The 12,727-nt window shown below is 41.3% G+C and overlaps 2 protein-coding genes across 2 annotated transcripts in view; one reads left to right on the top strand and one right to left on the bottom strand.

Moving 5' to 3' along the window:
- hmgn2 (high mobility group nucleosomal binding domain 2) overlaps positions 1-12,727 on the bottom strand; it is a 419,610-nt gene that overhangs the window by 297,741 nt on the left and 109,142 nt on the right. The gene's annotated exons all lie outside the window — the stretch shown is intronic.
- ago3a (argonaute RISC catalytic component 3a) overlaps positions 1-12,727 on the top strand; it is a 113,713-nt gene that overhangs the window by 91,992 nt on the left and 8,994 nt on the right. Inside the window, 2 exon segments of the mRNA XM_060900327.1 lie at positions 335-469; positions 2,565-2,666. Coding sequence (XP_060756310.1) covers positions 335-469; positions 2,565-2,666 — 237 coding nt within the window.

A 12,727-nucleotide genomic window follows, 5' to 3' on the forward strand; every position in this document is an offset into this window, starting at 1 on the left:
AGAAGGTCCAAAGGGTTGCCGGTTCAATTCCTGGGACTGGCAGGAAAAACGTTCAGGGGAGTTGAGTGAATGAGTAGCACTTTCCCCAGTCATGACTTCATGGCCGAAGTGCCCTTGAGCAAGGCACCCTGGACGCTGTAGCATAGTTGCCCACTGCTCTGGGTGGGTGGGTGCGCGCGCGCTCGTTGCTCACTTGTGTGCATGCATGGGTTAAATGCAGAGGAGGAATTTCGCTGTGTTTGAGTGTACATGTGACCAAAATAAAGGTTTCTTCTTCTTTAGTAGTGAGTCTAACAAAGGATTGTGTGCGCTTCTTTTATTCTTTCCGTTTCAGGTGCTGTATTATGAACTGCTGGCAATCAGGGAGGCCTGCATTAGCCTGGAGAAAGAGTACCAGCCCGGGATCACCTACATTGTGGTGCAGAAACGCCACCACACCCGTCTGTTCTGCGCCGACCGCAATGAAAGGGTGAGGTCATACGCAGACACTCGACGTTTCCAGTCTTTATCTAATAGTAAAAGCCTCGCATTGGCTTTTTTTTTTTAGTTACACTGACGCTCCGAATGGGATGACCTGTATCTCAGGAGTACAAATGCTACTGCAAAATTCTGCCAGCCTAAGCAGCCTTGTACTGAATGTAACCGCGTTCTTCATTGCGATTTTTATTTTTAAATTATTTTGGCTAACATTACATGTTGTACGTTGTAAGCAGGTTCTGATATTGACATTTTATGACGATCATTGCACAGATATTCATCTCGTTGAGCTTTTGTATTACAAAAGGCTTGAGGTTTGTTAGACCTTTAGTGATCAGCAGCGAATTTCAGGTCTCGCTCAATCAGTTTGTAGTTTGGGCTTCGACACATCCAAGCTCTTGGTTTTGAACTGCTCTACTATCGTGTATAACAATATTCTTGGTGTTGTCGGGTTTTTCGAGGGTGAACCTCGGTCTCCGTTGATCTCGCCCTCGATCCTGACTGGTTTCTATTTCTTTGTTGATGAAAAGCACCCCGACAGTTTAGTGCTGCCACCACCATGCTTCACTGTTATTAGCACGATGTAATAATTTATATAACAGTATTTAGATCAGAATTTTTCAATTAATAATGGGTACAAAGACCGTAAAGTATCCCCTCGAACGATATTAACGAAGACGTCGAATAGAAATCATCTTCAGTGAGACTCGGGCGTGAACGTTTGACCTGTAGTCTCATTTACCTCCCCCCCCCCCCCCCCCAGTTTCCGGTTGAGAGTACGTCGTGCGCGTTCTGGCTGCCGCTTCTCACCAGAGCTTTTTTTTTTTTTTTTCTTTTTCTGTTTTCATTTATTTATTTATTTATTTTCTGTGTGTTTGTGTTGTTTGATGTTTGTTTGAGTGTTTTGTCCGCCGGTTGTGGTGTAGCTCCAGACCCAGTTTTGGGTGTCGGTTCCCTCCAGGCCTTGGTTCGCCGTGGGTGATGCCTGCGCTCCCAGCTGTGGACTGCAGTGAGCCTGTTGCTCATTTTACGTCGTGGTTGTCCAGCGCTCTGTGCTTTAATGCTTGGCGTGATGTTCCGAGCGATGTTGCTCAGTGGCGTCGCAGCAGCTGTGCAGGCGGTTTGGGACACACCAGCGCTTTGCGTGACGGAGCTTCTCTGCTCGCTTTGTGGATCCATGGCGTGGTGTTCGAGCGATGTTGTTGATGGTGTCATGGCGGCGGTGCTGGAGATGTGGGACTTGTTTTCGTGCGCCTTTTGGTGGGACTGTGGCTGCTACACCACGGGAATTGCGTCCTGACCCCTACTTGGTGGACTTTTTACTTTTTTTTTTTTTAAATTTATTATTATTTATTTATTTTTTTTTTCTTTGTCTATAATTGTAAAGCGTCCTTGGGTTTCTTGAAAGGCGCTATATAAATTTAACATTATTATTATTATTATTATTATTATTATTTACCAGGCTTTAATATTGAGCAGCTCCTCCGACAGACGCACATTTAGCTGTGAACTAGTCATCAGACCATATCCAATCCAGTGCAGATGGATTCGTAGCTGTCGGGGGCGTCATTAATTTATCTCTCTGTCGTCTCACTAATCTTTATCAGCTAAATGCTTAATTATGCTTATTAAAGCAAGCCTGTTCGTTCACAGCCTGTCATTATTTTACTTGAGCTGCAGGGCAGCGAGACAGTCAGGCTTTAAGTCTTGTGCTCAAGACGCACAAGCAGCGGCCTTGGTTACAAAGACCGTGTTGGTCACGACAGAGCAGAAAGTCAGAAAATTGCTAACTTGGCCAGGTGATGAAGCTTAGCAGGGATACAGCAAGGGAAATTGGAGCTCTGGCTATTTGCATTCTGTTCATGCATTTTATTATTATTTTTTAAAACTAATTAAATCCATGTGTAATTGGCAGAAGAATGTGATATAAAACTCCAGATTTTCATCTGGTAACCTTGGTAAGGCGAACTACTTTTTGACCACCTTGTAGACGACTTCCATCTGGAAATGCGTGACTTAATGACTAAAAAATGTTTAACGCTAATAGAAATCTTTTGCAGTCGTTAATATCTGGATGTTGCGTGCAGGTGGGCCGCAGCGGAAACATTCCTGCTGGTACGACCGTCGACACAGACATCACACACCCTTACGAGTTTGACTTTTACCTCTGCAGTCATGCTGGAATACAGGTACGCACATGTTCCTGAACTAGACATCTGTGTGGGGGATTGTTGTTTTTTGCCTTGGGTTTAATGGAATTTATTTGCATCTCTGTGACTTTTCAGCGCTCCCTTCTCCCACGCTTGTTTCAAGCAAGTGGATAAGGACGTCATTACTTGACTCATTATAACAAGCGGTTGCTGCTTAGCTAGTTTTAAAAGTTTTTGCCATGTTCACTCGTTTAGAACGAGCTTGCAATGAAAGGAAAAATGTTCCCGTAAGTTATTACTTGCTAACTGGCTTAAACTTTCATACTTAATTTGAAGCAAACCTCCATACAAGACGTTGCTTGTTTTGGATCCTCGCTTCTGGGAGTTTTTTTGGTTTGCTTTTAGATATTATAAAATGGTAACACTCCCTAAATAGCGAGGACTGGGAGGGGGGAATTATTTTATTTATTTATTTATTTATTTATTTATTTATATGTATATAATGTTGCTTGAAATCACACCCACCCTTATCAAACTTCTATTTGGGTCTGTCTCAGAAACTGGTCTCTCATTTGGGACATTATGGTCAAAAAATACATAATTTTTTTTTTTTTTTTTTGCATTTACCGAACACTCAATATTTCTTTTGTCATGTTTAATCAGAATAAAGATAGCGTCTTGCTTTATCTGGCCTCCACTGTGGAAAATTTTTTTTGATTACAATTCAAATGCTTTTGTAAAATTTGATTTCCATATAAAATAACTCCATCATGAAGAATTAAAGCCGCTCCTTCACAGCTGAGTGAAAATACTGAATAAATTTCCTCTTTTTGATTGCTTGGGTTAAAAATGCCAAGTTATGATGACTGAATTGATTATTCACTTAAATATGAATAATATGATACGTTGTGGGTATTTGATATGGCGAAATAGGACACAATGGAAAAATCAAGAACACACCGGAAAGACGAGAATAACGGTGGTGGTAAAAGAACAGCAACTGTACCGGCTGAAGGTCGCGCGGGTCTCTGCTGCGGCGCGCGAGCAACGGGACGTCACTACCGCACCGGACGGAGCGCGAGGCGGGGGCGGGGCAAAATGACTTGCCATAGATTCTATCAAAAGTTCGATCTGAATTGACCGTGGTTGCAAAATATTGGCCAAAAATACGCAAACACTACGAAATATGAAAGTAAGATGAAAAAGAAACATTCTATTGCCTTATACTGCAAGACTAAAACACAAAACTGTCAAAACTCACCTTTTCAGCGATGACGTCCGAACAGATCACCCGCGTAACAGAGAGACCGCAAATGGAAGCACGATCAACTTCTAACTGTTGGAGTGGAAAATTCCATTCTACACGTGCAAATTGTTCATGCGTGTCCTTCCCCGCACACAAATAACACGCTACGGTAAAAAATAGACCACAACTCATTTTATAGCTCAGAAATTCATACAAGACCAGCTACCATCGTAACATATTCTGTAAGAAACACATTCTATACCTAACTTTCAGCTTTCGCTTTAAAAAACAAAATCGCAGATTTATAACTGTTTATATGGCGTAGTGATTTTAAGGTGAGGTAGTGACCTTGACCCTGAGGCTTTCCGTTTAGATCAAAACACACGATCGTATTGGTTTTGCGGAAAATGGAGTTACGACAGTGATGAAATATTTTGCATGATGTTTTATTACGGTTATGATTATTCTGTGAGCGCACCAATCCTTAGGTGGATAAAGTTACAACTTAAAATACAATTAGTGATAACTGTAGACTTTTCAGTGGACTACAACCTTTTTAAGGGAATGCGATGTAGTCAACCATTTATCATGTCCCAGATCAAGCCGCCATTTTTCCACAAATTAGCAGAATTTTTGCCAAATTCTGAAGAGAGTATTCACATCAAAGATTTAGTTTTATCTGTATTTCTTTCATTTTATTTCAAATTAAAACCAACATCACCATTCAAAACCGTATAGTTTATTGACTGAGTATATTTAGTGGGCTACCCCCACAGCAGGGCTTTACGTTAGCACCTGCCCACCCGCCAAATGCAGGTAAAATTCGGCTTTGGCGGGTAATAACTTGAAGCTAGCCGCACACTACGCCGATTTTCAGCGTACCGAGCCAACTGAAGTCGCGAGTCAGGCGTAAAGACTAGTTTTCGATGGTACCGACTCATCTCGCAGCCGATTCGAAAAACTAATCGGGAGCCAGACTGATCGGCGAGAGTCGCTAGCAATAGCCAATCATATCTTTCGCATATAACACGTGATATTTCGTGATCATGTGACTTCTATCTTTTCGAAAAATGAATGGACTGACAATGTCAAACTGAACCGTTGATCAAGGGAGATCCGTGCCCCGACATGTGGTGTGCGCGCGCACTCAGCGCATGCTCGGCTGCGTGAATGTATCATGCACCGAAAGTAAGAGATTTACAAGCCAGGAACGCCTCATGATGCAATACGCAAGAAAAGAAAGATGATTTACTGCCATTTTACTTTGTATTTGAGTAAAGTGAATAAATAAATGGTCTGTGGAAAATACATTTAATCCTGGGAACTGCGTGCACAGGAGTTTGTGTTTACTCCCCCTGGCTGGCTACTTATTTGTCATGGCTGGCTAGTATGAGCCTTAGTGGAAAGCCCTGGGAATGCGTAAATGTCTAGTTCGATTTTAGATTTACGAACCCGAAAAAAATGTCGAAAAACCTGCATTAAAAAAATTTCACCCGCACAAATGGCACTCACCCGGCCGGTGGACCGGAAACGGAACATTTTTTAATAATGGCCCAAGATATTAACCTCTGCTTTCTTTCAGTCGTGAGTTAGTCGGGGATATGTGCGTGCCCTGTCGGGAGTCGGCTCTGAAATGGGTCGATTCAGTACCACGTGGATCGGCGTAGTGTGCAGCTAGCTTTAGTCTCACTAGCCACTTTGGCGGGTGGTTTATTCTGTGGTATGACAATATATTTTAATTGTACTTTTCTCTGAAGGCATCTGATATAATAAACGCATTGCAGTGTAATATTACGCACCTACAACTCCCATGAGCACCTACATAAACATTGACACATCTTAGAATTGTTGAGAACGTACTTGAACGTCTCAGATAAAATCAGTGATACGGTAACCTGCGGTTAATGAACGAAGCAACAAAGTTGCTGACGACTGACAAGCGCACTATGTGGCAGCATATAGCTGGAGTTTCAAACCCTGCTGCTTAGGAAAAAAGGGGCAGAGATTATCAGGGCCGGAGCAGCATTTTAAAATCACTGAGGTCCGTGATGCACAAAACGCACGCCAAAACATTTTCGACATATTTAAATGAGAGGGGTGAATTACACATCACACGAGATCTATTCCTGAAATGACTTTTAATGGTGTTTGAACTGAATATCATCAGTTTTGAAAAAAAATCATGTATGTGGCAAGAGTCAGAATAATTTAAGCTTGTTTAATGGTTTGATCTGGCCCAAGCAATGAGGACAAAAGATACCTTAACCATGTAGCCTATGGAACTAAGATACATTAACAATCTGGCATCCGTTATACCTACACACACACAAAAAAATTCTGGGAAAAAAATCAGTATACACCACCATGTTTTAGGCAAAGTTATCCAAGGCAAACATAAGTTTAAACTTTCCACTCTTGCTTTGGCTTATCGAATGATTTATTTTTAAAATCACAAACAAGGTAGGCTACAACTGCGATGCTTCGAAAATGTAAATTTAACAGCTTCGTGAAAGTGCACTGATGGTTACCATGGAAACCCTGTGTCTCCTGCACTGCGTTCCTCCCCCGAGTCGCGCGCTCATTCGTTTTTGTGTTCTTGGTCTCAGAGCCGTGCGCACGAAACGGACACAGAATCAACGTTTAACATAATTAACAATGCACTTTTTACGGAGACATTTTAATGTTCTTTATTTTTTTATCCAGTTGAATATTTAGCGTACAAATGTATTTTCAGCTCTTAAAAATGACCAAGGTCTGGACCACGGGGGCCTCAGAGCTGGCTACGGCCATGGAGATGAACAAGACACTAATAGGAAGATAAGACAGTTCAATGACAAATGGAAGTTCGGGTGAAATTGGCTAGTTCATAGTAGGGGTGGGTCTTGCCAAGGACCTTACGATACACATCACGATACTTGAGTCACGATACGATACGATATTGCGATATTCTACATAGTTCACTGAAAAATGTAAACTGCATTATGCATCTTAAAATCCGAGTTGTATGTACATCCAATGATAGTGATAATTCATGGGACAAACTGAGTCAAAACAATGTAAGTCAAATTATCCATGCCATTTTTATTGTAACTATACAAGCGCAAGTTACAACATATTTGCAGGAACAACACACTGTCTGGAACACACTCAAAAGTGCAGTGGGCATCTTAGTCTCCCTGAGCACAATGATGAAACAAAGTGCAGTGTGGGTCAGCGTCCACACACTGAAACGGAATTGAAACCTCAGTGAATCATGTTTCTTCTGAACTTTGAGTAAATACTCAAAATAAAATGCAGTGTCTCACACACACTAAAATTGAAAATGCAAGATAAAGTGCAGCTTTTTGCCTTTGGTCTTAAATGACAAAATTAAGTTCACAGTTACAGTAAGTCACACATCACTGAAGTAGACGGGAGGACTTTGGCGCTGTCCAGTGTAGTGTAGTTTGCTTCGGGTCGGGTTTCGGTGGCTTCGGCTGAGCTAATATGTCGGGGTGGTGTCGTGCTAAGTAAGTTCGCAAGTTTGTTGTGTTACCTGAATATCTAATTGGAGCGAAACAGGTTTTGCAAAGTGCGTACTCTTTGTCCAGCTCACTGTTTTTTGTTCTTTTTTTTTTTCTCCTTTCCTTTGGAATCCAAAGTGCCTCCAAACATCTGCCTTAAAGTTCGGCGGCGTCCCTAGGTTTACGTTAACAGCCATGCTTGCTTGTTTTTTTCCCTCACTGCAACCACCGGGAAAAAAAGAGAAGACGAAGAGTGCCTTGCAGTGAGGTAGCGGCACAGCGACACCTTGCGGAGCGGAGGTGCGGAAGTCGTACTGGATTTACAACCCGTCTGAAACATGATTTATTATTTGCAAAAATACCGATATTCAAATTTTAAGTATCGATATTGAATCGGAAGACAAAGTATCGCGATATATCGCCGTATCGATATTTTTGCCCACCCCTAGTTCATAGCAAAACCGAAAATACCATGTACTGCGAAGACTGTAGAAAGTCTGGCAAAGACAGGCACCAGTAATTTTAAACTCGAAACTATAAAAGGACCACGAAAAGTCAAATGCACACATCGGTACTATAACATAACATGAAAACTGGTGAAGGCGGCTGGTTCACTACAGGACAGCACTGCTTTCAGTCCCTGGCTGTCATGAAGTCGGCTGAGCTGGAGAGGATGGAGCTGCTGTTTAGAAACGTTCACGCGATTGGAAAGAAGTTGATCTCGCCCCAGCTATCAGCTTGTGGCCTGCTGGAAGCCTCAGGTCACGAAGACCATTTTTCATGGACCATTCAGACTCATCTGATTAGATTAGATAAAACTTTATTGATCCCTTTGGGCGGGTTCCCTCAGGAAATTAAGAAAATGCAAGCAAGGAGGCAGTTGTTGTTTTGGAGAATGTGGGCATCGATCCCACTACCTCTTCCATGCTAAGCAAGTGCTCTACCATTTGAGTTAACTCCCCTGAATGTAATGAGGACATTTAATGTCTCTTTCTACACATGTGTACACACACACTATTAATAGATAATGCATAGTATGCATCATAATACTTGATAATACGCAATACTTGCATATCAAATGTTTTTCAATGATAAACGTTTCTGAATTGGACTTTTAGAATCAGTTCAGTTGTACTGAATGTTATTTTTCATATTATACGATATTTCATATTGTAAGGGGCTTGAATTTGAGTTCAATAAACAGAATACTCTGTTTATATTTTTGTCTGAATTGGTTGCATGTTTTCATATCGGGAGCTGCCTTAACAGCACTGAATACTAGGGTTAGGACTGTGAAAGTGTTTTCAAAATTTCTCCTTTCCTGATGTTGCATTTTTGGTGAACTTTTACTCGTATATTACTTTTTTGAAGTTATTTTTATTGGGTCATGCAAAAACCTCCCACACCCAACATCACCTCACTTTTGATAAATACATGTATATTAAATAAATAAATAAATCATGATTATAAAATAAATTCATTGAAAGATGTGTAAAGTACTTTTTATATAACAATAAATTGCTTAACAATTGTTGTAATAATTATAATTGTTAATACAAATTTGTATTATTTAGTTAATACAAATTTGTATTAATTAACAATTATAATTATTATTACAACAATTGTTAAAGGGCATGGGACATGGATTTTTTTTTTTTTCTGGGTATAATTATGTACAAAGGACATAAGAAATGCCATCTAAATCACTGCAGGGCGTCAAAAATGTGAAAATCATCACATTATTCAACTTTTTTATACATCAGCGTAAAACAATGATTCGTTAATTAGCTAAGCGGTCACGTGACCCGTGACGTCTCACAAACTTTTCAAGGAGCCAGCGCTTGGGTATCTAATGTAAACAGGTTACCGAAATGGACACCATCGACAGTGACATTCCCGATGTTTCACAGAGATGTGAAGTTAAGGCCCGGTCCCACTGCACTTACGGATGCAAAGAGGATGTAAAACGTAAAAAAATCTTTGCCATCCGTTGGAAAACGCTATGCATCCGTTGTGTACTCGTTGCATACGTGCTTCATACGCTCTATCCATCGAGCATCCGTCCACTGTGATTTCATCCGCGCAAAAAGTTTTGAGCTGCACAAAACTTTTAGAACGGATGAACTTTCCGCCGTGTACGATGTAAATCCGCGACATATACGAGCAACAAACGTTCTATGTCCGTTATCATCCGTTAAACGTCTGCTGTATCCTCTCTGCATCCTCTGGGCATCCTCGCAACTCACATCCGCTGCAGCTGAAAACGGAAAGAGGGAGGAAAGATAAGGTACATGAAACGTCTATTCATCGTTAGTAGCACGGAAATAGAAAGGATGTAAGCGTATGCATCTCGTATATAAAGTATTCAAAACGGACAAAGCGTTTATATCTGGGATGTATCTCGTATATTTAGGATGTCTAGAGTATGTAGAAGGACACCTAGCAGACAATCGATATTTTGTATAAAAAGGGGGAGAAAATCATCTGGATCTCTCGATGTAGCCGTCAGCACGTCTTTCCGCTTTATGCTGACGGCCTGCGTGCTGCATCCCTTTATATCCGCGGAGCAGACGCAATTCATACCCCCCACGTGCGCAGTGAACGGTCTGCATCCGATATACATCCGCGCAACATCCCCTTTGTTTCCGTTAGGCGTACGTGATGCATCCCCTTCACCCGCTATGCGTCCGCTCTTTCTGCTATGCGTCCGCTTCTCAGTTATCACCGGTAACCCCTTCGGAGCTGTCATCCACTTTCATCCGCTTTCATCCGCTAGGCTTCCTATGAACATGCGTTTAACATCCCTGCTATATACTACCCACGTCCGTTCTTTTCCGTTCTGTTTTCGCAAATTTTCGCCAATTTTGTCCATTTCTGGAGCGGATGAAAACGGATAGAGCCACCCCTGAAATTTTGCTCATCCGCTGTGTCCTTTTTGCATACGTTTTGTGTCCATCGGCCAGTGGGACCGGGCCTTTAGACCCTATCAATTCGAACCGATAGCTGGAAATTCACATGAACATGGATCTTGTCTTTACTCTGACGGGTCAGATGATTCTGAGAGTGAGAGTTCATTCAATCCCCATGAAACTGAAAGCGGTCGGCTGGATAACACTTCCTGGTAAGTTAAAAACAATTCTGCTCAAAGGCTAATGATCTGTTGAAAGAAGTATTATTTTTGTATCATACATTGAAAGTTCATCATAGATCTAGCTAAAGTCCGTTGCAAGCTAGTTTTTTTTTTTTTTTGCTGATGTTTTTCGAGATTGATTAAGATACAATGTTTCCAGAGTCCGAGATGAAAACATTCAAAATGGCGAAACGAGTCAGAATTATGATAATCAATAATTGATACACCCAAAATTATAATACTAATCCTTACCGCATGAGGCCCATGGTAAAACCGCACTTCCAGGAGGGGCTGCCGTCTGCCTCCCAAGCCGGCCGAGAGCGCTCCTCGTCGGGCACGGCCAGGCGGGCGAATGCCCTGGTCCGTCCGGCCTGTCTAAAAAAAAAAAAAAAAAAAAAAAAAATGGTACAACTCCGAGTGAAGGTATCAATGCGCTGCCGAAGCGCGCAGAAGGTGTTAGTACGCCTGTCATTATAGTGCGGACTTTCCATAGCATAGAAAATCGCCACGTTTCAATTTGTGTAACTGAACTTGTTTCATGTCACTGGTCATATAAACCTATTTAAACAGGAAAAACGCGGAAGAGTTTGGTCGCATCTAACTACAGCCCCAAAAAATACCATTGGCCATGCTGAGCCTAGCTACATTGCTAACAGGAGTAACAGCGCGTCTGACTAACCGGGAGGTCGCAATACACCATGATGTTCAATGTACGTTAAACACTCTGAAAACGAAACAATTTTCTTGTCATCCAAGACACAAAAACTATTTTGTCGCATTCGTCATCATCACGATTCACACTTCTCCATATTCATCTACCCGCTTGTGCCGTACCCGAAAGTTTTTGTGACGTATGATCACGTGACAGCGGCTCTTCCGGTTGTAAAATATGCATATCGGAGCTCGAGCAGAAATGCCATATAATCATCACGAATATAACGATTTTGCTGAATTTAATAGATAATTTTGTATTTGTTGATGCAATTATTTCATATTTTTAATGGAAAGAAACTGATATAGCGTGCTTTTATGTTTCATGTCCTTTAAGCAATTTATTGTTGTATAAAAGTACTTTACACATCTTTCAATGAATTTATTTTATAATCATGATATTTTTTTATTTAATATACATGTATTTATCAAAAGTGAGGTGATGTTGGGTGCGGGAGGTTTTTGCATGACCCAATAAAAATAACTTATAAAAAGTAATACATGAGTAAAAGTTCACCAAATGCAACATCAGGAAAGGAGAAATTTTGAAAACACTTTCACAGTCCTAACCCTACTGAATACTTGAGTGCTACTGTAGAGATGCATTATACGCTGCTATTCATAATTAAATGTAGATCTTCCGAACTTTAACGTATCATGGTGAAGAAAAACCTGCGATTTCCTGGCAACAAAATTGTGGCTAGTGAAAAGGCTGAATGGCTAGTGACTCGGGGAAAACCACTAGCCACAGTGGCCGGTGAGCAAAAAAGTTCATGTAAAGCCCTGCCCCACAGTACCCAGTTTCTGAGACGGACCCATTTATCATCGAGTTCTTATGCATTGACAGGTCAGCTGAATTGAAATGGGTTTAATCCAGCCCTCAGGAAACAGTGTTTCTCAAACTTTTTCAGACCAAGGACCACTTTATCCATTTAAAAAAAAAAAAGATGCAGACCACCTAACCCCCTAAATATCCTGAACAAAAACCCCAGCCTACTTCAACACTGTATTACAAATTACACATGAATGAAATGACCATTTTACAAATAGTATAGCCAACTCGCTCTTTGTCCTTCTCTTAATTTTGGAAGGATGGTGCTGTTTATTCTGATACATCACTGAAGTAATGTCTGGCTCCAAACTGGACAGTTTTAATCTCATATCAGGGGCCACATTGATCCGGTTGCGCTGCTTTGTTTTCTCAAACAAAGAGTCCTCCTGTCTTTGCGCTGTGTCCTTGCTCGGGTCGGATGCTTCTCGTGCTTTTCTTTTGACCGATCCGTTATCTTTTTGACTGACTGACTGATGCGAAATCTAATTTGGTTGCTCGTAGTCTCTTCACATTCGACATTCCTTCCACGTTCAGAGGTGACGCTGATATGAAAGTGTAACCCAGACCGACGTAACTATAGGCAGTGTCGCAAAACTGTTGGCTTGCTTAATCTCATCTCATCTCATTATCTCTAGCCGCTTTATCCTGTCCTACAGGGTCGCAGGCAAGCTGGAGCCT

Source organism: Neoarius graeffei, chromosome 19 (assembly GCF_027579695.1).
Source record: "Neoarius graeffei isolate fNeoGra1 chromosome 19, fNeoGra1.pri, whole genome shotgun sequence".
NCBI classification, from domain to species: domain Eukaryota; kingdom Metazoa; phylum Chordata; class Actinopteri; order Siluriformes; family Ariidae; genus Neoarius; species Neoarius graeffei.